The sequence below is a fragment of the Tursiops truncatus genome, chromosome 9 (assembly GCF_011762595.2).
Source record: "Tursiops truncatus isolate mTurTru1 chromosome 9, mTurTru1.mat.Y, whole genome shotgun sequence".
Taxonomy (NCBI): domain Eukaryota; kingdom Metazoa; phylum Chordata; class Mammalia; order Artiodactyla; family Delphinidae; genus Tursiops; species Tursiops truncatus.
This window is the reverse complement of record NC_047042.1, coordinates 6,924,046-6,947,943: the sequence shown is the minus strand read 5'-3', so window position 1 is coordinate 6,947,943 and position 23,898 is coordinate 6,924,046. Positions and strand designations below refer to the sequence as shown.

Sequence of the window (23,898 nt, the reverse complement as noted above, 5' to 3'; positions counted from 1 at the left end):
GAGGGTGGGACTTGAACCCAGATGTGTCAGCCTATTTTCTTTTTAACTTTTTATTTTGAATTAATTTTAGACTTAGAGAAAAGTTGCAAAAACAGTACAGAGTTTCCATATATCCCTGTCCAGCTTTCCCTAAGTCAACATCTTACGTTACGGTAGTACAAGTATCAAATCCAGGAAGTCAGTGTTGGCCATGATACTCTGAACTAAACTGACGGCCTTACTTTTTTACCAGTTTTCACTGCTGTCACCCTTGTGTTCTAGGACCCCGCACTGCATTTATTGGCTTGTCTCCTGCATCTCCACGGTCTGTAGCAGGGCCCCCGTTTCCCCTGGTCTTTCATGACCTTGATGCTCTTGCGAGGCATTGATCAGTTATATTGTCAGAGGTCCCTCTGTCCCTCTGTTTGTGTGATGTTTCCTCAGGGTGAACTAAGGCTTTGCGTTTTAGCAAGACATGCGCAGAAGTCTTGAGTCTGTCTCAGGGCCCCCGATCTCAGGGTTTGTGATATGTCGTACTGCCCCGAGGTTGACCTTGATGGTTCAGTTGGAATCAGACCCCTTACCCCGTGTGTGCACGTTGTATCGAAGCCGTGGGAAGAGGCCCCATCGGGCTTCTCAGCCGCAGCTCTTCCTGGGCATTGCCACCAGAGGCCATCTGGTGCCTCCGTATTTTAAATCATGGTTAAATGTGGTTAGGATCCCTGAGACCTTGCCAGCTTCTAGCAGGGGAGACCGGGGTGTGCTGGGCAGAGGCGGGCAGATGCTAAAATAACTCTCTTGAGTATGACTGTTATTCCAAGGGGTTTGGTTGCAAAGCGTGTTTCATGGTCTTGAATGTACTCCCTCGCCCCTTTCCCTGTTGAGAGATGCTGCAGTGTCTTGTAAGGTAGGAACCTTCCATCTTACCTCCTTCATGAGAGTATAAGCTGCTGCTGATCTTTCTTAAAATAAACAGGATGTAGTCCTGTATGTCTCTTGGGCATTTTCAGGATTCCTGACTCCCTGCCCAAGGACAAAGAGAAAACAGCGCCTATTATTAAAAGACTGAAGTAAGCCCTGTGAGTTGGAGAGGTGTGTGCTAAAAAGTCCTATCTCCTACAAGAGAAGAGGGTGTTTCTGTCTTTTTAAAATCTCCTTTCCACAGGAGAACAAGATAAAGTAGACTGACGTTTTGGCAAGAATTTTCTGACTCTGAGGGGGGTCTGGCAAGACTGTGTGATCTTCTTTCTAGGAGATTTTGGGAGATAAGGCAGATACTTAGTGCCTGAGACGCTTTGGAAGTTTGACCCGTCCTGGAAGAAATCATTTGGTAATAGATGATAAGCCTCCCATACACACAGCTTCCTCTCCTCATATTGTGAAATAAGTTGTTTTTTTTTTTAAAAAAAAACAGGCAAAACCCCCACTATTTTATTATAAACTATTTCAGGCATGTAAAATATTGTAGATAATAATATAACGGATGCCCACGTATGCGCCACCCAGCCTAAGAGCTCCATTTTTCAAGGAGACTTCCGAGTCTTTGCCACCGTCCTTCTTGTTGCCCCTTAGAGCACACTACTTTGGGGCAGGTGGTGTCAGTCCCCGTGTCTAGCTCAAGTACCCAGCAGGAAATGGGTTGGGGGTCTACTCCTCCGGGTGCCCCCTCCTGTATCCTGTTCAGGTTTGGGGAGGGAGCCCAGCTCATCCAGGACCGTGCAGGGCAGTAAGTTATTTCAACACTTACTATGATATATTTTAGATATACCCAGAGTGGTTGTTTTCATTGCCTCCTCTGATTGCAAATCTCTCTTACAGTGTCATGGCACCAGATTTCATTACAGTAATGAGGATAAACGCACATACTCTCAGTGGGCACCAGACCTGCTCCATGCTGCCAAGAGTGGCACTGACTCACACGCTGGTGGCCAGATTCCTGGAGCCCACATGCTGGACAGCCAGGGCTGTTCCACGCTGACCTCTGTGTATCTCTTCCTCATCCACATGCATCCGTGTTGTAGGACGGGAGAGACGGAGGGAGGAGGTTCTTTGCACTATGAAATCTTCCCCAGCAGACAGTTGTGAAGAACCCTCAGGACTCACCAGGCTAGGGGTTTACGGCCGTGAATGACCCGTTCCCGCTCCGGGCAGCCTTTATTGCATTCGTCCATCAGTCCTCGGTATTTGACTGGAAGCAGCAGCATTGCCCCCGTATCAGTTCTGTTCTCTGCTCTGCATTGAAAGGAAGTGACCATTATGCATGAGGGTGTCACCCCCTCTGCTTTTTTCTTCCAGGTACAACAGACTAGCGAGAGTGGACACAGAAATATGCTGTGTAAGTGCCTCAGAGGTTTTACGGGAGACATTGTCCAAGAGAAGCTGAGCTGAGGTGCTGGCCGAGCCACTCACAGAGCATCATGTCCTCTGCAAACAGACGCTGCTTGCCCACTTTCCCCAACCACAGCATGTTGGTACCACTCTCAGCCATCGTGCCAGATCAGCGGTCACTGTTATGATCTGCAGCCTTCCTGGCTACATTGGAATCTGTCCCGCCACCCCGACTCACTGCTCACCTCTTGGGGGGACCTGTGCGCCTCCCCTGCCCGGCCTCACTCAGGCGGCATCGCTCACGGAGGGGATACACAGGGGGCCTCAGCGTGGCCCCTTACCACGTGCTCTTGGCCTTTTAGAATTCAGTGCCAGCTCGGGTGCCCAGGGCGGAGCGGGCAGGCTTCCCTCACATCCTGTCTGCCGCAAACCACATCCCGAGGAGTCTCCACTCATCCCAGGAGTTCCTGGGACTTGGGAACAGTGTCACTGGGAAGTGGAGGCCTTACCCCACAGCTCCCACCAGCCTTCCTCGGCAGTGCCACACGCTGGCCCTCTCCCCTCACGCCGAGCAGCGGTAAATAGAAGATATAAAGGGGTATAAAGCACATAACACGCCATGAGAGATGACTGTCCTTGTAGAAGCAAGAGCAAAATTATGAAACCTGGAAAGATTTGGGTTATGCTTTTCTACCCGATGAGGTTTTTCATCACCCCTACCTCCTCCCGTTCAGAGCCTCCATGAAGTCCAAGTGTGAGCCAGTCACTGACCAGACACAGGGAGAGAGGGGGACTGTTAAACGTAAATAAAAATGTAATTCACTCATAACCCTAAATGATAACTGACATTGAAGTCTCTTTTTCTTTTTCCAGGCAGAAGAGAAGATACGGAAACTTCTAGCAGGTAGCCTGTCGGGTAACTGGCCTCCTCTCTTAAGTTTCTGATGCAACACATTTTAAGACTTGCCTTCAGAGTTCAAAGGTTTGAGATTACGTTAGTGAGGAGAAGGGTAGGAAAGGGGTTAGTCTAATTAAACCTCCAAAGAGAGGGAGGAAAACTGAGGGACTTCAAACCTCTAATGTCAAATTTGGCCTGGTCTTTCCTAAGGGCGTTTCAAAGCTGGTCCACTCCCAGAACAGCCCTATGAAAATAATGTCTGGGTGAGTAGGACCAGGGGGTGGAGAAACACTAAAATGCTGCAACCAGATGGCCAGGCCTGTGGAGTTTGGAAGGAAGCCTACAGACCTTGCAGCTGGGGATCAGCAAACGATAGGTGAGCCCGGGAGGCTCATCTGCTCCAGAAGGTGCCCAGTTGTAGCACAGCTTCATTGCTCTTGCTTCCCAGTGAGAGTGCCGGGATTAGTTACCACCGCTTCCTTAGCAAAGCAAGCAGCAGTCTGAGCCTGGTCTGCATCTACCTTATGGGGATCCCCACTGAGGATCCTCTGTTACCACAACAAGGCTGCTTCCTGTGTTCCGTGGGCCCCATTCCCTGCCTGTTACCGTGGTGAGGGTGGCCCTTTTAATTTTCGTGTCTTTGCTACCCCTTCGGTCTTTACCTAAACAAAATGATAAACGTTAGGTGTCCCCTGGGAACGCTGTCATCACACAGCTCTGCCACTTCAGACAGGGGTCACGGTGCTCCTTGAACCACGCGTAACAAAGCACGGGAAGGTAGATTCACGTTTCAGAGACAAGTCAGAGGCTCAGAGGAGAGACCTCCAGGCCCAAGTTGGTGCCACGTTTCAGCTTTCCAGTGTAATGGCTTATGACTCGCAGCAAGCTGATGAATTTTCTCAGTCCAGTCAAAATTTCCCCAAGCCTGCTCTCCCTGTTGGAGATCTGCAGTAGAAAAAGTAAAATTATCCCTTTGGGATCCCCAGTATAAATTACCATTCACTCTTCGCTAACTTGAGTCGCACTCTGTACCTGCCAGAGCCCTTGGACAGGCCACCACAGTGACGCTCCACAGGCCTGTCCCTGGCAAATTCCCTGGACTCTGTCCCCATGGGAAACTTGCTTTTCATGGCTTCCAGGGTTCAGGTCAGTCTGAAGGACAGGCATCTTAGGTCGAAAAGCTTATTTTAAAATGCACTGTGGTGCAGGCAGCTCCCGTGTAAGCCACAGGTACACATATCATGTTTCCAAGGCGAGTCCCAGGTCAGTCACTGGACAGCAGCTCTGAAAAGCTAACGGCGGGAGTGATACATTCTCTTCTCTGCGGACCAGAGATATCATGGAGATGCATGATCTTAAGCAATTGGTTCAACATGAACAAATGACTTAGCTCTGGCCAGAAGTGTCTCAGTTTGCAGGATGGTGCTGAGATCTTGATCCTTTGTCAGGCTACGGGAAGACCCAAGAGTTCCAAGAACACGGCACAGGGTCAGTCTCCCGACAAGGGATGAAAACACCAGAACACCAATGTCCAATGGCCTGGCAGCTCACAGCTGAGCTGTGTGTCAGCACCGTGGGGTCCCACACCACCCGACTGCAGATGCTCAAGGACGGGCCGGTTTCTGTCTCTGAAATTCAGGAGACAGTCTCCTGGAGTTCCAGAGAGGTGCTTATGGGACTGGTCTGCAGAACTCCTGGCCGGAGGCCTGTCCTGGCAGAGGCAGAGAAAGCTTGAGAGCAACATAGGCCACCCATCCCTCCCGCCCTCGCCCGCCCATCCCTCCTGTGCCTCTGTTCCTCCAGCTCTCCTCGCTGCGACACATGCTTCCTCCCTGGCAGCACTGGCTGAGGATTGGATGAGGATTAGATCTAGCCGTGAAAGCTGGTCCTCTGAGAAACGGAGGATGGCTTCCCAGGGTTACCAACCTGGGTCCTTGGACTATTTAATCAATAGAAATTGATGAGAGACCAGACAAGAAATTCCGGCGAGGCTTTAGTGGGACTTGAGCGGCGGCAGGGGGAGTGAGAACAAGTAACAGGCGCGCTTGCTCGCTCCCCGAGCCGCAGTGGGCATGGAGGGGTGGCTTCGGCGATCTGCGCACCCCCTTGCCGGTGCCGTGTGCGGGGATCACGTGCAGCCCCCCGCTTTTGCTCCGCGCACCTCAGAAATGGCAAGTGGGTTTTGGCCTTTTTGTATCTTACTGCTCATAACGGACCCCACCTGCGCACGCGTGCAGTTATGTTTTAGTCCCTTCGAGTTTCTTTGCATTCTGTCGCTTGAGGAGAGGAGGCGTTTGTCCAGGTGCAAGCACTCCAGGAAAGGGTCCCGAGTCCCAGGTCCCAGCCTATCTCGCCAGCACCCGCAAGCCAGCAGCCTGGTGCCACGCAGGCAGGCAATGCTCGCCCCTCAGGTCTGGTGTTCTCCCCCGGCCCGTCTGCTGGCCTCCTCATGACCACCACCAGGGTTTCTATTCTGTTGCCACAGAGGTTTTATTAAAAACGAACCCAAAAAGCTATAGAAAATCTGCAAACCCCCTATCAGACCAAATAGTGGCTTCTTGACTTTCCTTAAAAAAAGTCTCCTTCTTATCCCATCTCCACCCCACTTCTCCCAGACTCCCAATTCTCACCCTTCAGAGAGGCCCACTTGGTGTATCCAGCTCCCTACCACAGAGCTTCCCTCGGGGTGCAGGGGCTTGGCTACCTCTCTTTGGGAGGTAATGACAGAACTGCCCCGTTGGAGCCTGCCTCTCACGCCTGCTGCCCACCCCCATCACCGCAACAGCTCAAGGGCCTAGTCACACCGTGGCGGGGGGGAAGACCACAGGCCTCAGGGAGGAGGTGGGACTAGGGTCAGGTCTAATAGATGGACGGGGGAGAGGGTCCTGCAGGCAAAGGGAGCCCTTCAACAGAGGCTGGGTTCCAGCATATTCTGGGAGCTGACTCAGCACCTGGGGATAATTCCGCACATGGCCCTTCCCAAACTGGGGCCCTGTTACCTTCTGGCAGCCACAGGGGTCACCAGGACACTAGGGTAAATGGAATCACAGGGCTGACCTTTCCGGAGAATCACTGAAGGCAGAGGAGTGGCAGGATGAATACAAATGTTCATACTAAGTGGATGGTACGCTTCATATAAGCTGGTGTGTAAGACCATTTCACACCCTAGACCCCCAGGGAAACAAGCACCATCACTGGACCAGGGACCTGTTAGGGGCAAGGACACAGGCACAAAGCTGCATCTATCTAGCCCTCTATCCACGTGAAGAAAGACGTGCCATTAGGCCTGGGCCCAGCCTGGCCTCAGAGTTTGTTCTCAGGAGCAATAATGGCCTGGCTAGGGCACACGAAAGAAGGTCCGCAGTGCTCAATGGGCAAAATGATCCAACAGCTCCAGAAACAAGGATGCGGAGGGAGGCATGGGCCATGAAGTTGAGGGTGGCAGAAGCAAGGGATTTAAGGCTTCTGAGGAAAGTTGAAAGTTCCGTGTCAAATGTCCAGCAGTGGGAATTCCCTGGTGGTCCAGGGGTTAGGACTCTGCACTTCCACTGCAGGGGCCACAGGTTCAGTCCCTGGTGTGGGAACTAAGATCCTGTATGCCGTGTGGTGTAGCCACAATATATATGTATGTATGTCCAGCATGCAGGCTCAGGATGCCTTCATCCTGAAACAGGAGGGACTCACAGAACCTGTTGATATCTTTGGGTTTAAAATGTCGGCAAAGGGGCTTCCCTGGTGGCGCAGTGGTTGAGAGTCCCCCTGCTGATGCAGGGGACGCGGGTTCGTGCCCCGGTCCGGGAAGATCCCACATGCCGCGGAGCGGCTGGGCCCATGAGCCATGGCTGCTGAGCCCGCGCGTCCGGAGCCTGTGCTCCACAACGGGAGAGGCCACAACAGTGAGAGGCCCGTGTACCACAAAAAAAAAAAAAAAATTTTCTTTTTAGGGCAGGAAAAGCAACGATTTCATTTCTCTAACTCTGTAGTAATGTGGCCGTGTGTGGCTGGATCAGAGAGATGTAATCCTGGTGGTTTTTAAGAAAATGCTTTTCTTGCTAATTGACACATCTGTGGAGGAAGACTTTGAATAAACACCTATTCTTTCCTACTGATGGCTGTGGTCTGAATGATTGTGTCCCCTCAAAACTCCTATGTTGAAATCTTAACCCCCAAGGTAATGACATTAGGAGGTGGGGCCTTTGGGAGGTGATTAGGTCCTAACGGTGGAGCCCTCGTGAATGGCATTAGGGTGCTTACACAGGACGCCCCCAGAGAGCTCCTTTGCCCCTTCCACCACGTGAGGACACGTGACGGCCATCTATGAACCAGGCAGTGGGCTCTCACCAGATACCAGATCTACCGGTGCCCTGATCTTGGACTTCCAGCCTCTAGAACTGTGAGAAATGAATTTCAGTTGTTTGTAAGCCGCCCAGTCTGTGGTGTTTTGTTACAGCAGCTCGAATAGGTGGAAACCCTGGGGGACACCGCTGTGGCAATTCTTTTTCTTAACGTTGTTGACGCCTTCTAGGCAGTGGGCTCCGGAAGGCGTTTACCAGCATGGTCCCTCCACACTTGGGCCCAGATGCCTTCAGGACACAGCTGCCCTCAGAGTGTGAAGGACACTGAGCATTTGGAGCCCTGCTCTCATGCCCTGGATCTGTTATCCTAACGCACCAGGAGAGCATCAAGAAGTAAAGAAGATCTGAGTCTATCAACATGCAAGAAGAGCATACAGGCTTGTGTGAATGACAGAGCAATTTGCTAAGGAGAAGAGGGAAGAGTCCTAGGAATGACCTGTGGAGACATCTCACATTCTCAAACCAAGGAAAAACCAACAAGAGGGAGATGGCCAAAAGGAAATAGGAACTCAGGAAAAGCAGGAGTGGGAGGGAGAGGGGCGTGGACAGGATCTACACACAGCAGCCAGAGGGACATTTTTTTTTAATAAATTTATTTATTTATTTATGGCTGTGTTGGGTCTCGGTTGCTGCGCACGGGCTTTCTCTAATTGCGGCGAGCGGGGGCTGCTCTTCGTTGCAGTATGCGGGCTTCTCATTGTGGTGGTTTCTTTTGTTGCGGAGCATGGGCTCTAGGCATGCGGGCTTCAGTAGTTGTGGTGCATGGGCTCTAGAGCACAGGCTCAGTAGTTGTGGTGCACGGGCTTAGTTGCTCTGCGGCATATGGGATCTTCCCGGACCAGGGATCAAACCCGTGTTCCCTGCATTGGCAGGTCGATTCTTAACCACTGCACCACCAGGGAAGTCCCCAGAGGGACATTTTAAAAACATCCCTAGATCAGGGACTTCCCTGGTGGTCCAGTGGTTAAGACTCCATGCTCCCAATGCAGCGGGGGCCTGGATTCGATCTCTCGTCAGGGAACTAGATCCTGCATGCCGCAACTAAGAACCCACATGCCACAACTAAGAAAGATCCCACATGCTACAACAAAGATCCCACATGTGGCAATGAAGATCCCGCGTGCCACAGCTAAGACCCGGAGCAGCCAATAAATAAATAAATAAACATAGAAACATCCCTAGGTTACATCCTCTCTGTTTAAAGCCCTCCAGGGATTCCATCACACCTAAGAATAAAGTCCTCCCCCCTGACCCACAGGGTCCTACAGGATCCAACCCGCACCCATGCCTCCTTCCCTCTCTTCTTCTCTGGGCTCCCACCTCAGAGCTCCAGCACCTCTTGTTCCCTCTGCCTGGAACACTTCTCTCCAGATCTTCCACAGCTGCGTCCCCCACCCTCCCACCCCCATATCCAGTCTCTGCTCCTGTGTAACCTCTGGGAGGCCTTCCCTGATCTGTCAAGCTGAAATAGGCTACCACACACTAGAGCAGGAAGTGGAATCCTAATGTCCCCACCTTGCCACACCAGGGACCCCCTCAGCCTTCTTTCAGTGGAGCCTGGGTCTCCCTGCTCTTCCCTCATCAGTATGGATGGACCTGGTCACCACACTGAGCTGATCTAGTGCCAGGACAAAGAGACCTGCCTCTTTGGTCTGCACAGCCTGATTCAGGCAAGGTAGGGCCGCCTCCAGTTGACTGAAGTGTTGAAAAGTGCTCCCTAGTAGGCCTTAGGGATCCAGGGCCCCCAGGCTGGGGGACTGGCAACCAAGTGGATGAAGGAAACTGGTAACTAGGACGTGTTTAAATAGGAACATTCCCAGAGAAAGAAGAGAAAACAAAGACATGTGGAGCCAAAGAAAATAAGAAACAAGAACAATACGAGTGTCTGTGGGTTGAACTCCCCTGGAATATGGAGGCAAAGGGACTGGGGCGGATCAGAAAATCACCTGAAGGTCAAGTCTGAGGAAAAACATGACAGCAGAGTTGTTACTGAAGACAAAAAATAGACTAGAAATCGGGAGAGCTGGGAGGCCTCCATTTACTAGAGTTCATTTTTCCGAGGCAAACACATTAGCGAAGTCAAAGTGGAGAAACGAGGAGACCTGTACACTGCAGAAGATCCAGGGTGGTTGGGGAGTGAGCAGGGCCGCAGACAGAGCTGCTGAAGGCGAGGAGTATTTGGCCAGGACCGAAGGTTTCCCCAGGGTGGGACCAGGTAACTGCTCTGTCCATCAGAGAGATGCCAGAGTTTCTGCCTGTAAGACAAGCAACAGTGATGTGAACAGCAATGAAAATGGACATAACAAATGAAAAGTATTTGTGCCCAAATAAGGTTTACAAGCCCTTAAATGCACAGTCCAGACCCCAACACCTTAAGATTTTGGTAACTGATTTGGCAGCAAAATCTGACCTGAACTGCCATGAGGCTATTTAGAGTCTTTCTATAACCCACTTGACTGATTTTTCAGACGTCACTGCAGAAAAATGAACACGTTTGATTACCAGACTCTGCTCGGGTTCCTGTGGTAGAGTTTATAGAGTATAAAGGGTATATGCGATATTTTCTGAAAGCTGAATGACTCTGAATTCCAAAGCATGGAATTCTAAGGGCCTATGGGACTGTGGATCTGAATTTTAGGGAAGTGGGGGAGTTCTCTAGGGCAGAGGAGGAAGCTGTGAGCTGCTGTGGGCCGGGCATGTGTCTCTGTTTCCCTCCAGGTAGGTCAGTCATAGTCAGGTGCAGGTTGAGGCATGGTGGACCCCTTCCATCAGTCAGCCAGGGCCTGGAAAGAACCAGGACCATGACGGAGCAGGACCCTATGGGGCCTTCCCGGAGCAGACACCCCGCCCCTGCCACCATGTCCTCTGCCTGCCTCTTGTCTTTAGAAAAACTTTAGCCTTCTAGGCCTTCCCTAAGTTCCAACGAATAAATTTAATCAGAGAAGTGAGAAAATGCAGAAACAAAGGAAAACAGTCAAGCAAGACAAAATAATAATAGTTTAGCCACTAAACAAAGTCAAGGCCCTTTACTGCCTCCTCAAAGGCTATAGATATTATTTGGAGCCATATCCTTGAGCTATTTTTTGCAGATACTGAAGCCCCCACTAGGTGGAAGAAGTTGACTGCGTGCTGCCCACAACCCAGACTGCTTGGAACCAGAAGGTTGACGATGTTGATTACCGGTTACCTCACCACCAACCAATCAGAAGAATGTCCGCGAGATGATCACACACCCCCTCAGCCCCCTTGCCTCACCCTATCTTTAGAAACCTTTCCCTGAAAGCCAGCGTGGGGAGCTCAGATCTTTTGAGCGCTAGCTGCCAGGACTCCTTGCTTTGGCGCCCTGCAATAAATGCTGCACTTTTACTTCACAACTTCATGTCAGTGGATTGGCTTTACTGCACTGGGGCCAGTGGACCCAAATTTGGTTGGGTTAACAGGACCAGCACGGGGCAGGTTCTCATCTCTCCTCCGCCACCGCATCCTCTACCTCACTAGAAAATTCAGGTGAGGTCAAAGAAACACGACAGCACTTCGAGTTAGGTTTGTGGCAGTGTGACCATCACTTAGTGTTCATTTTTATTCCTCTCATTAACTCATGCCTGCTTCATTCATAGATAAAATTTCTTTTGAGGGTCCACACAGAGGATCGGGGTATCCCGTGCCTGTCATGAATCCAGGATTCTCAAGCAAGTGCTTTAACTGCAACAAGAGTTTAAGAATAAAATGCACGGTGCTCCGTGAGTGTAGCGAACAGGGGGCTGGGTGGGGTCCCTCCGCCGGACCCACAAGGCGCGCCCGGGCTCGGCGGGGCAGAGCACGGGGACGCGCAGAAGGCCGCGCCCTCCCTCCACCCCCTCGTCCAGCTGTCTGCAGACCGCGACCCGCACGCGGGCCCCAACTCCCCAGCAGCCCCCTAGACGCCTAGCCAGCACTCGCCCGCTCACCCGGGCCCCGCCTGCACCGCTTCCGCTTCCGGCTGTCGGGGCGGGGCTTCCGGCCGACGGGCGGGGCGTCGGGCTGCCCGGGCCCGGAAGCGGCGGCGGAGGCGCGGGCGCCGCAGTGTCGGCCATGGCTGTGAACCTGAGCCGGAACGGTCCGGCGCTGCAGGAGGCCTACGAGCAAGTGGTCAACGGGAAGTCCCCGACCGACTGGTGGGCGCCGAGGCGGCCAGGGGCGGGCCGGGGGCGGGCCGGGGGCGGGCCGGGAGCGGGCTGGGGCCAGGGGGCGCGGAGCCCTGTCTGCCCCGCACCTGCGCCACACCCCGGGGGGGTGGCGGTCCCCACCCTGTCACCCCTTGCCCCACCGTGCGTGGGCAGGTTAAACCCGGCGTGGGGGTCCGGTGAGTCCCCAGCCCTTTCCCTCCGCTGGCCACCGGTCTCGGCCGTACGGGCCTCGTTGATGCATCCTGTACTTGGCTGTGCTTGAGGGCTTCGCCAGGTTCTCCTTTCTTGCCCGGGGACTTCCGTGGACAAAGGGGCCCTCCACAGCCCTCCTTGAGAAAGCGGAAGCTACGCCCGGCTTCTTCCAAACTCTGTGTTCAGGGATGGCCCTCTGAGGGTGGTCTGGCAGCCTTGCTTTGGAGATGTCAAGCAGGAAGGTGGAGGGGTTTAAGTCCCTGGTTCCCTGTGAATGTGTATTTGAGAACCTCCCTTTCTCCAAGAAGAATATACTTCATATTCCTGAGCTATGGGGAGATGAAGGAAAGGACGATGCTGGTTATGTGTTTGGGAAAAGGTCCCATCTTCCGTCCACCTCCCAGTGACATCCTTTCCTAGGTTGTCAGTGTTAGGGGCTTTATAGTACTGGAAGCCTGGATCTGAAGTCTCTGGGAGAGCCCTGGGCAGCCCACACATAGGGCCTGCTGTCTGTCCTGCAGCTAGGGTTGTTTTTTGCATGGTAATTCTCTGTTACCTTCCTTTTTGCTTAAAGTGTGTTCACTGACCAGTTTTGAGAACTTGTACTTCCAAAAACTATGCTGAGTACGATCGAGTGAGGTGACCAGCTTTTGGGTTGGGAGCCTTTTCCCATTGCCAAGGGAGGGGCCCGCTGGGCGTGGCTGAGCTACTGTGGCTCTCTCCACTTGTCAGGTGCTACTGCTTTCTCGTGTCTACTTTCCCTGGTGCCCAGCACAGAGTGGCTTTTGTACAGTGTACTGTTGTGACACTGAGGGCATTGTTGCCTTGCCATTCCTTCACCCCCAGGCCTTTTAGGGAAGAGCTTCAGGACACCAGCTGCCTGGGTCTGCAGAATCTCTGGGGCCACGTCGATGTGGGCAGGTCTCCATTCACTAGCTGAAAAAATATCTAGATCCATGTCACTTCCCTGCTTAAGCTCTGCAGTGGCTTCCTGTTGCATCATAAACACAGCCTGGACTCTTTGCCATGGCCGACAGGCTCCTGACTGCCCCCCCTGTTTACCGTGCTGTGGTCACACCTGTTTACCACCACTCTACCTTTCTTTCTTTTCCTTAAACTTGCAAAGCAGTTTTCTCCTCATAGCTCTTGTTCTTTCTGCTTCCTCTGCATGGAGCGCCTTTCCACATCATCCTAGGGGGCTCCCCAAACTTCATTTCTCAGCTCTGATGTTGCCTTTTTGGAGAGGCCTTTCTGGATTCCTGTCTCCCTGGCTGCAGTACATTTTCCCATCTCCCTGGTTGACTGCCTTCAGGCATGCACCAGACACCCTCACTGGTTTTCTTGTCACCTTTGTTCTTCACCAGAAAGGGTGGGGTTGTCCCCATCTCTGTGCCTGATGTAGGGGTACTGAGAGCGGTGCGGAAAAAGAGGATATCAGAGCAAGAACAGGTGGTCTCCGGTTTGGCGGGTCATAACATGTTTCTCATGCAGAGTGGGTGCCCCGGGCTAGGCCCCGCAGGTGGTTCTCCCCCTAGCTTGTGGCATGTTTGCTCAGTTCCTGCTCCCACTGCACTATCTGACAGTATCTGACACTATGGGGGGGGGGGTTCCACGGGCAGGGCCTCTTAGGGATTATTTGAAGCTGCATTCCCATCGCTAGCAAGCAGCAGGGTCTCAGATTGGGTTTTTGGGAAGTGACTGGATTATAAGGTGCCCAGTGCCCCATACTCCTTGTGCTATGTGCCTGCACAAGCCAACACACCACTTTTTTTTTCATGTCGGTTTGAAAGAAGGGTTGTTTGATTGAATGTGGTATGAGCCTCTGAACCGGGAACATTCAGGAAGGTGGCTTAGGCTGGAGCCCAGGGTGGAGGGGAATGAAGTCAGAGGGGTAGGTAGCAGGCACGGAGCGTGGCCTTTGCTAGCTGCTGGATCCCTTCTTGGAAAAGCTAAGCTGAGCAGCCATCTCCGTTTCTTGCTGCTTGTCCGGGGCCCCTGTCTTGTGCAGCCAGGGGCTTCTTTCCTCCGGGAGGAAGGCTGGTCAGGACTCTGGCCACCAGAGGCTGGATGTCTGCCACCACCCAATCTTCCTTTTCCCTGTTTTTCTGAGTGTTTCTCTCCTTCTGCACTCTCTCCTCTGCTGGGAAGCAGTGGTTCTTTCCTGGCAGTCTGTCCTCCCTCCCAGCCAGATCTCTGGACCTGGGTCTAATTTCTTCTGACTTTCTCAGGCTTAGGCAGCTCTGCCCAGTGGCATTAGCGAGGCCCTGGGGAAGCTGAGTGGACGTTGACATGGTTCCTGTCAGGCTGTTGACCCTGGAGCTTCTGTCTGGCGCGCCTCAGCAGGCCTGTGCCGTGAAGCGTGGGGTGATGATACCCCAGACCGGGTTTTGCCTTTGACTTGCTGTCTGATGGATTAGCACCCTCACCCTGTGGTCTGCCAGCACTCCCTGGAGCTGGGCTGCTGCAGAGTTCATGCAGATGTCTGGGCTTCATGTGGACTGCACAGAGCCGCCTCTTCTAAAATGTTCTCTTTGAGTGACCTTTGTTCTGGTCAAGGGACCTTCCGTGGCCCAGATTTAATACAATTTACCATAATTTATAAGGCCACATCTTTACCAGAGTTCTTATGAATAATTAGGCTTACAGGAGAAGGGCGGTGTGACCCAGGGTCACCTGTGGAGACCTAAGGCTCTGCTAGATACAGCACGTGCCCAGCCAGGGAGCCTGTCTTGTGAGGAGCCTGACTGCGTGTTGAGTCATGGCCCCTGTGGTTTCCGGTGCCATATGCAACCGATAAAAGCCTGTGTGTGCTGGAAGGGCCTCAGGCCAGACAGACCTGCTCCAGCAACCCTTGAGGCTTCCCGGAAGACCACAGATACACACAGGGTCATTGGAAATGCACGTATTTCTCCTTCCTGCTTCTCCTTGGGGTGCTTTGGTTTCAGGAATATGCAGGTATCTTTTGTTTGTTCAAATGCACACACGTGGTAGCTAGGTGGGTGTTTCACACGTAAACGTGTAGAAGGTTGCCATAAAACTTCACAGCTTAGTTTTCTTCCGAGTGGATGTATGCTCCCCGTCTCCATAGGCTTGTCCTCACAACAGGCCGGCTGCAGCTGAGAAGGCTCAGCTCTGGGAGGCCCAGCGGCCTACTGAGGTCCCGCCTTGTAGTTCAGAGTGGGGTCTGGGTCAGCCTACAGGGCTACTGCCAGGCTGAGCTCTTTGGGGCGCAGCGTGAAGCCTTGGTGGGCACAGTGAGGGCAGATGGTGGTAGAGCCTGTTTGTGTTTTGTTTCAGGGCCCTCTTTACCTATGAAGGCAACAGCAATGACATCCGTGTGGCTGGCACTGGGGGTGAGTATGATAAGTGAGGAAGCAGATGGGCTCTTATGGACCATCAGGAGGCAGAAGCCCGGGAGGGAGGGTGAGGCGCGTGGAGGGGAGGGAGTCGTGACGTCACTGCTCCATCTCTGCTGGCATTTCAGCCGCCACAGCGGGAGGAAGGGCACTCAGGGTGCACAGGTGTCCCCTGCGTGTGGCGAGACTACAGTGACACCTCCCGTGGCTAAGGGTGAGCCTCCCCCACGTCAGTTTCATTCAATGTTCAGGAATTCCCTGGTGCCCTGATCGGGCCGGCTGCAGCCAGCCAGGCAGGACAGAGGCTCCTACTGAGCAGTGTGGGCCCCCTGGCACTCACAGCTCCTCCTGGCCAGCTTTAGGTTTCAGATGTTTCTAAGTGAAAATACCTTCTCCTTGGCTTTCTCTGCCTGGTGGTGCGAGGCAGCGCTGCTCTCTGTCTGTGTTGTAGTTGGAAGAGCTGAGATGGGAGATAGGCCAGCCCACTCCAGCTTGCAGGCAGCCCAAGGCCGGGCCTGTGCTGCATCCTTAGCCCTGGGCTGCAGCTGGGAGGGTAACAGTCCCACAGAGCTGGGTGCTCGTGGTGGAGGAGAAGGTGCGGACACATCCTTCCCTCTGTCCTCTTCCTGCTGGGCACACGCTTACCCAGGAGAGGTCACATCAGTGCACATTGGTCCACTGGGACAGGGTGACCTGGAAAAGTGCTACTCAAATACGGGATGATAGGAAGTGCCTCGGGAAGAACAGGCTCTTGGCCAGTGCTGGGCAGAGGGGTAGAAACTGCAGGCCCCCCACCTGATAGCCCTAACTCCTCGTTCTCAAGGCCAGCTCACCTGACCTGAGTGACACGGCTTCACTGTTCAGTGCATGTTCACTAGCATGTTCTCTGCTTGCCCCATGAATGGTTCTGGTGACTTGTTGGTAGAAAACGTCTCCCTCTTTCGAGTGCCTCTCCTTAGTGGTCCTCTTTCTAGAAGGACTGCCACTGACAGTGGTCTCAGGTGCAGTGTGATGCCGTAGGGGACTGAGAATTGCAGAGCTCAGCTGAGTTTCATACCACCGTCCTCAGTGGTATTCACAGGCTCTGCTGTAAGAGCCCAGAGCAGGGCCTCAGGACTGCCCCAGGTTCCCTGGAGCCCTGTAGCTAAAATACCTGATCCAGGTCCTTCTCACGGTCTGAGGAGGTTTGGGACACCTGATGAGAACCCAAAACTCTAGTACGTGCTGGGGCTCACAGCCTGAGTGTCAGGGGAGAACGGCATAGGGTGGTTCACTTCTATGCCCCGTCACTCCCTTATCCCCACTCAGAGAGTCTAAGAGCTGAGGCCCTATATGGCGGAGAGCTAACATCTGCTTGGGACCCTCTGGGTGGCCCTGGAGTCTGAGCAGACGTGGGTAAGGGCAGGGTGCCTCACATCAGGCCCTGTTATTCCAGGGCGGTTTGTGGAGTCCAGGCTATGGTAAAATTGTTGCAGAGCCCCTCCATTTGGAGGTCTGGTGCCTGCCTGGTTTGTAGCGTAAATGACATTTTTACTTCCAGAATCACGTGTGGGTTTACAGGAGTGGTTTTTAGACTAGTGTGGCTTAAAAAATCACCTGAGGTGCCTTTCCTTCCTCCGTCCCTCCCTCCCTCCCTCCCTCCCTCCCTTCCTTCCTTTGTCTTCATTGCCTCTTAGGGGCTTCTCTTGTGGTGAGCGGGGCTGAGGTGCTTTTCACAAATGTAGATCCTGGGTCCCATCCAGTTCTCATAAATCAGCTTAGTGCGGGTAGTCCTAGGAATCTGGTTCAGACGCAGATGGGGCTGAGAACCCTGGTTTAGAGGCAGCTGGGGTTCCCTTTCCTGATGGACTAGGTGCCAGGGTGGGCGTGGGGTGCCTGGCCTGCCCCTGACTCTCCTTGTGACTGCTGCAGAGGGGGGCCTGGAGGAAATGGTGGAGGAGCTCAACAGTGGGAAGGTGATGTACGCCTTCTGCAGAGTGAAGGACCCAAACTCCGGCCTGCCCAAGTTTGTCCTCATCAACTGGGTATGTGGAACTTGAGGGCTTCTGAGTTCTCACCTAGGTGTGACCTGGAAAAACTCCCTTTTCTTCCTTTGTGCTTTGCCTTTTGTGAGTGGAGTGGAAGAGGACCTGACTTTAGAACAGCTTGAATCTGGTGAATGAACAGAATAGTGGATTAATTCAGTGTGGCCCAAAGAATACCTAGGGCCTTGCTAGTGCAGAATTCACTGTTCCAGCCCAGAACTACTCCTGTGAATGGACTACACACAATCACAGGGCACTCATGTTCTTGTCCCCTTCAGGGTAGTCATCCTGAGGGAGCAGAGTGCCTGGATTAGGGCTGGGAGGGCACTGGGAGTATAGGACAGGGGCTCTAGTGAAGTGGAGCCCCCTGGGTGGGGACTAGGGAATTCTAAGGCAACGCCCCACAGTGGACGCTGGTGACCGTCCTGCTCCAAGAACCTCCCTGACTCGGAGGTATGGGGGCTCACCGTGTCCTCTGCTTTGGGGTTGTGGTTTGCTTTTTCCCGGGACACAGGGAAACTGCTGAGTCCCTGGAGTGGGCAGTGGCTTTGCGGGGAGACCTGGGTCACACCGAGGAATTGGCGGGTCATGCTGGGTGTGCTGTGTTGCAGACCGGCGAGGGTGTGAATGACGTACGGAAGGGAGCGTGCGCCAACCACGTCAGCACCATGGCCAGCTTCCTGAAGGTGAGGGCTGCTCTGTACAGGGCCTCACAGAGTTCACCAGGTCCCTAGGTTCCAGGGTGTGAGTGAGCGGGAATCACAGCCAGAGTCAGAAGTGTGCCTCACATCCCGATGATCTGTCTGGACTTCAGGGCGTAGCCAGAGGCTGCTCTCGTCTTGCCCAGGAGGCAGCCAGAGCCACCTGCAAGCTGGCTTCAGCGGGAAGGAAGGACGAAGGACCTTGAGGAGGCCCTGCTGGAGCTGGTCTTGGGGCGGGGCTAGGCCTTGGGCTGCATTTGTTTTATAAGTACAAACTTCTAGCAGTACTAGGAGGATTTGGACGAGAAGAAAGCTGCTTCTGCTCGCAACCTCAACGTGCATGTTCCCTTTAACGCATTCTTTCTGGTCCATTTCTGCACGTATTTATTTCAGTCATCATATAATGGAACCTCGTTTAACTTCAAAAGCATTTTGTATCAAAAAGCGTTTGTTGTTCACTTGTCAGCTTACTCTTTGCATTTCTTTGGTTACTGGCAAGGAGGCTCAGGACTTTGTTTTCTGGTTCTGCCAACGCTTCTTCAGATGCACCTCAGTTTCTCCATCTAGGAGCTGAAAGAGAAGGTCCCAAGCTTATTGGTATTTAGTAACAACAAGGTCATAGTTGTAACTTCTCAAGAAGAAATCAGTAACTTGCTTTTTGTAGAAAATGTGTTTGTTTCCAGATGACTTTGAAGGTTGGATTTCATTCACTAGAAAGAAGCCCTTTAATGCCGGGGCTGTCTTACAGCGGCACAGAACAGGCCACACCGTGGAGGGCAAGGGCCTCCCACGCAGGCTGGGACAAGAGCGATGGGTTTCCCTCAGCTGGTTTTTCTGAGGCCTCGGGACGAGCGTGCCTTGGTTCCTGGCAGGGTCTCCCGACCCTGAGCGCGGTGCAGCTGTTGCGCTGTGCAGGCCGAGGTGTGCGGCCTGTCTTCTCCTGGGATTGCAATGCTGCTTCTTCATTAAGTGTCGCTCCTGCTGCAGGGGGCCCACGTGACCGTCAACGCCAGGGCCGAGGAGGACGTGGAGCCCGAGTGGATCATGCAGAAGGTGGCCAGGGCCTCCGGGGCCAACTACACGTTCCACGGAGAGAGCAGCCGCTTCCATGACACAGGCCCCCAGGCCCCGGTGGTGAGTGCTGTGTGGGCCTGAGGTGGCCGGGCAGGAGCGCGCGGTTCTAGCTGTGGACCGATTCGGCCCGCCCTCAGCGCTTTCTCCCTCGGGGGCTGGGCTCCCCCTGCCTGGCTTCCGGTCCTGGAGCCGGACTGAGGTGCAGATGGTGACCCCGAGCCTGACAGGAGCAAGAGCTGCCTGCTGGTGAGGTGGGTGCTGGTGGGCATGAGGCGTGGCCTTTGACCCTGCCTGGTAGTTCCAGAGCCTCTTGTGTGTGCGCAGAGGTTCTCTGCGGGGAAATTCCATCCACCCTCCAGGCCGTGGCCCCAGAGTGTCCTGTGCCGCCCTGGATGGTGGTTGCTTTGGAGAAACTTCTGGTGGTGGACAGGGCAGGCCCCTCTGAGTTGTGGGCAGACGGACGCCTGTGGGCCTGTGGTCCGGTGCGGGATGGGAGCTGGGGTTCTTGGAGACCCTGTGGGCGCTGCCATGGCAGTCAGCTGTCTGAGGGCCCCTGTCCAGAGGCCTGCCTCAGAGCTGCCCCGCCTCCAGGAATCTCAGGCAGGCCAAGGGGCCTTTCCTGCCTTGGCTTCCATCCACAGGGGCCTGGTGCAGCCAGAGACTCCTCCAGTGTTGTCTGGGGTTGAGCTTCCCCACTTGTGGTTTCCAGGGCCTTTCAGGCCCTCTTGGTATCAGTCTCCTTATGGGCCACCGGGCCAGGCGCCACTCCGCCTGCCGGGTGCCATCCTAACAGTTCTTACCTGCATGCTCTGCTCTGTCGACGACCCTGTAGTGAATTCTCTGTCCGCCTCAGGGCTCTGTGTACCAGAAGACCAACGCCGTGTCTGAGATCAAAAGGGTTGGCAAAGACAGCTTCTGGGCCAAGGCAGAGGTAAGTGCCGCCCAGGGCATGAGGATGAGAGCTGGCATTCGGTCTGGTCCCGTATGCAGCAGACAGGAGGAAGTGGTTTACTCGCTGTGTCTCGGTTTTTCCTACAATAAGCTCCTAGATCAGATGTCCTTGGTAGCACCCATTCGCAGATGGTTGAACTAGGGGTCAGAGGTGTTAGGGAACAAGGCCAGGCAGCGAGTGTTGCTGTAGAGCCCACACTTGACCGCGGCCCGTGCGGGCTGCCTGGGCGGGTCCATGCCGCCGGCAGCGCCGAGGCCGAGGGGGCAGCCGCCTGCGCCTCTCCCCGCAGAAGGAGGAGGAGAACCGCAAGCTGGAGGAGAAGCGGCGGGCGGAGGAGGAGCGGCGGCGGCTGGAGCAGGAGCGCCGAGAGCGGGAGCTGCGTGAGGCCGCCCTCCGGGAGCAGCGCCACCAGCAGCAGGGCGGCGAGGCCGGGCCCCACAGGTGCGGCGGTGCTGCCCCCACCTCCTCTCCCCTCCCAAGGGCTGTCCCCCAGGACAGGGGAGGGGGGGCCGAGGCCGGGCTGCAGCTCTTGCCTCTGCCCCTCCCAGCAGGAAGTATGAGCAGCAGGAAGTGCTTTCAAGGAGCGGAGAGGAGCAGGTGAGTCTTGAGGGCCAGAGTGATGCGCGCGGGTTCCCGACCAGCTGAGGCTCGTCTGGGACAGGTGCGCAGGCTGCCTGCTGTGAGCCGTGGTGGCCGTGTGGGTCCCTCCAGATGCACACACCCCACCCAGCAGGCCTGAGGGAGGCGCTTACTGGGAGGGGCCTGCAGCCTGCTGGGGCAGATTAGAACGTGGGACACGTGGTGTGTCAGGGCCGTCAGTGGAGAGGAGAGCCAAGGGCAGAAGCTCAGCCCGGCATGGACCTCCGCCTGATGCTGGAAGAGGCCTGTGAGCCCCTCAGCTTTGGTGTTTTGCTTCCTGACCCCCTGCACAGCTGCAGGGAGCCAGGCAGGCCGATGGCTCCCGGATCCTCATTCACTGCCGGCTCCGTGCGCGCTCCTTCAGGAGCCTGTCTGTCCACAGCCAGCACACCCACGGGAGATTTTCAAGCAGAAGGAGAGGGCCGTGTCCACCACGCCCATCTCCAGCCCCCAGCCAGGTGAGACTTTGCTCTGCGCCCAGCTATGAGGCAGGGGAAGGCTGAAGGGGAGCCTGGGGTCCCAGGGCAGGGCCCCCTGACTTAGTGACAGATGTATCAGAAGGTGAAAGGGATGAGTAAGGAGAGCCCGTGCTCATGAGGGTTGCTTCTTGCACGGGAGCCGGGGACCTGGGTGTCCCCTTCCTGCTCTTGACGTGGTGGGACAAGAGGGGCCGTGTGTGGCTCTAGAGTGGACACCCTCCAGCCCCGGCCCTGTAAATCCCCCAACGTTGGGCTGTTAGCTGGGTCTCGGGCCTGCATCAGTCACCTCTCTGGCCCCCAAAGGCTGTATCGGACTGCACTGCTGGTCAGCTCTCCAGCACTGCACGTGGCCGCCAAGGGGCTGCTTGGAGTGTACCATGCGTGTGTGTGAGAGATGTGTGCACAGCGGGTGGTATTCCTGCAGCTGCTGCATGTCCCTGTTCGCTCCCTGTATGACAGCCACTGTCCCAGAACAGGTCCACCCTCCGGGCAACACAGGGCACAGAAGGGGTAGAGAGGACTCGGCTCTTCCCCCTTTCCAGCAGTGTGATGTCTTCGATGTTTACCGTTGGTTTGCAGGCAAGCTGAGGAGCCCCTTCCTGCAGAAGCAGCTCACCCAACCGGAGACCCCCCTCAGCAGAGAGTCAGTTCACGCCACCTCAAGGCCCAGGGCAGGCAAGGCTCTCGGCTGCCCTGTGGGGAGTTGGGGGTGGGAGGGAGACGTGGCATGTCCTCTCCCCTCCCCTGGGTCAGAGTGGGCCGTGTCCTCCCGTGCAGATCCCCGCCAGGAGCCGGTGCCCAGCGCCCCTCCGTGCTCGGTGCCGGCGGAAGAGGAGGCCGTGTACGAGGAGCCCCCAGAGCAGGAGACCCTCTACGAGGAGCCTCCAATGGTGGGTTCTCTGCAGCAGGGCAGATGTGTGAAGGGCCCATGTGCCCGGAAACGCGCTCCTTGGCCGTACCATTCCGTGGCTCCCTACCTGTGAATTACCTTGTTTAATTTTGGAGCATCCCGTGCCCCGTGTGCCCTCCCCCCAAGTCTGCCGTGAGCCCTGGTCACAGGCAGGGTTGAATCTGGGTAACCACGATCCCAGACTTCTCTTCTTCTTTCCCATCCGTGGGCAGGTGCAGCAGCAAGATACCAGCTCTGAGCGCATTGACCACTACCCGGGGCTGAGTGGGAAAGGGCTCTGTGCCCGGGCCCTGTATGACTACCAGGCAGGTAACGTGCTGCAGCCCTGCCACCTCAAACCACAGGGCCCAAGATCAGGAGGCAGGATTTGCAGACTCCCTCAAGGGGAGAGCCCCGGGGCGTGTCAGAAGGGAAGGCAGGAGGGTGCGAAGGGAGAGTGGGTGGGTGCCCTGCACAGCTCAGGCCTCCCCACATGCTGCGGGCAGCTACTTGCTGTCCACTGGTGTGAATCCCAGTTGCCCGCCTTGTCCTAGTGCCGGAAAGTGCGACTAGAGAAGAGGGGCCAGGCCTGGATGCCGGTGCCCCTGCTGACCCTGGGTAGAGGCCTCAGGGAGCAGGCTGATGTGTGGAAGTGCTGTGCTCCAGCCTTTCGCTGGGACAGTGAGCCCAGGGCCGGGCCCCGTAGGAAGGTGTGTGCTGGGGGAGTGGCCCCAGGAGCAGCGTCAGCACAGGCTGAGGGCCGGCTGGCCCAGGGCCCTCAGCACCGCATCTGGGCTCACCTTCTTTGCAGCCGACGAGACCGAGATCTCCTTCGACCCTGAGAACCTCATCACGGGCATTGAGGTGATCGACGAAGGCTGGTGGCGTGGCTACGGGCCGGACGGCCACTTTGGCATGTTTCCCGCCAACTACGTGGAGCTAATTGAGTAAAGGGCCCCGACTGCTGGCCGAGGCCAGGGGCTGTGCTTCCCCTCCCCTCCCAGACGCGACTTCCTCGTTGCTGGCAGAGGCGGCGTGAGGGCTGTGTACGGCACTTTTCTAGGAATGGGATCCCCCTGATGAGGGCAGGCCCTCGGGCTCCCTCTGGCTTGGGTGGCTCGGCCTCTGTTGCCCCAAATGCAGCAATAACCTGGTGATCTCCAGACGTGCTTCCAGCAGCTTCCCAAGTCCTCCCAACCAGCCTGGTCCTTGACCCCCAACAGAAGACACTGAGCCAAGCCTGCTCAGGGCCAGCCTCTTAGTGACCTCTGCCCAAGGGGTACGGCACTGCCAGTCTGCGGGGGCGGGTCTGAGCAGGGGCATCTAGAGGTCTTCTTGTGCACTTGCCTTCTTTTCCTTTTCCTCTTGGCTTTAAGGGACAGTGTCTGTAGCTTCAGTGACCCTTGGGAACAGTGAACTTAGAGTTTATGACCAAAGTCAGAGTGGGTCATGACAATTTTGGTAGCAGTCTTTCTGGAACCTGCTCTGTGCTCCCCATTTCTCTGTCCCTCTGCCTGGGCTCTGGGCAGTGGAGATAGGGACAACCAAGCCCCCATCTAAGTATGTGAAGGAAGAGGTGAAAACATCAACAGACACTGCGTGTCCTTCCACGTGGCTCACTCTTGTCTGCTGGCCCCGGTGTGCACCTCAGTTGATACGGTTTAGGGAAAGTAACCATGGTGGCCTGTTCCTACTGTCTTTCCTTCTTTCTGCCCCAGCCTATCCGTGCCTGCTTCTGGAGTAAGAATTGCCCTACACCGGCCCTAGCCCCCATCCCTCCTGTTGTAGCCCTCATGTGTGCACCCTCAGACCTCTGACCAGCCCTTAGCCACCTGAGGAGGCATAAAGGTCAATGTGTGACTGCAA

General features: G+C 55.2%; 2 protein-coding genes and 1 long non-coding RNA gene across 16 annotated transcripts in view; 2 read left to right on the top strand and 1 right to left on the bottom strand.

The window, feature by feature from the left end:
- UBE2D4 (ubiquitin conjugating enzyme E2 D4) overlaps positions 1-11,066 on the top strand; it is a 23,579-nt gene extending 12,513 nt beyond the window's left edge. For 2 of the 8 annotated variants that reach the window (XM_073809494.1, XM_019939327.3), the window contains 3 exons: positions 2,275-2,314; positions 3,181-3,211; positions 10,650-11,066. In XM_073809494.1, the coding sequence (XP_073665595.1) occupies positions 2,275-2,314; positions 3,181-3,211; positions 10,650-10,656 (78 nt within the window). In that variant the 3' untranslated portion in view covers positions 10,657-11,066. Of the gene's footprint in view, positions 1-2,274; positions 2,315-3,180; positions 8,101-10,649 lie in introns of those variants that run through there. The other 6 variants (XM_019939335.2, XM_073809493.1, XM_073809492.1 and 3 more) reach the window with 4 other exon arrangements.
- On the bottom strand, positions 9,582-11,601 carry LOC141279498 (uncharacterized). The gene is made up of 2 exons (XR_012333832.1): positions 11,508-11,601; positions 9,582-9,815 (listed from the first exon to the last, which is right to left on the bottom strand). It is a non-coding gene; the product is annotated as an uncharacterized lncRNA (long non-coding RNA).
- DBNL (drebrin like) lies at positions 11,559-23,898 on the top strand. Of its 7 annotated transcripts, none has more exons than XM_033862794.2 (13): positions 11,560-11,714; positions 15,216-15,271; positions 17,186-17,298; positions 17,910-17,984; positions 18,987-19,133; positions 19,927-20,004; positions 20,315-20,466; positions 20,577-20,622; positions 21,029-21,122; positions 21,723-21,818; positions 21,921-22,033; positions 22,266-22,362; positions 22,844-23,898. In XM_033862794.2, exons 1-13 carry the CDS (start codon positions 11,632-11,634, stop codon positions 22,981-22,983), a joined length of 1,290 nt encoding a protein of 429 aa, XP_033718685.1. In that variant the 5' UTR covers positions 11,560-11,631; the 3' UTR covers positions 22,984-23,898. The 7 variants fall into 7 exon arrangements, with proteins under 7 accessions (XP_073665590.1, XP_033718685.1, XP_033718682.1 ...); XM_033862791.2 differs by having other exon boundaries at positions 21,897-22,033; XM_033862793.2 differs by having other exon boundaries at positions 20,574-20,622.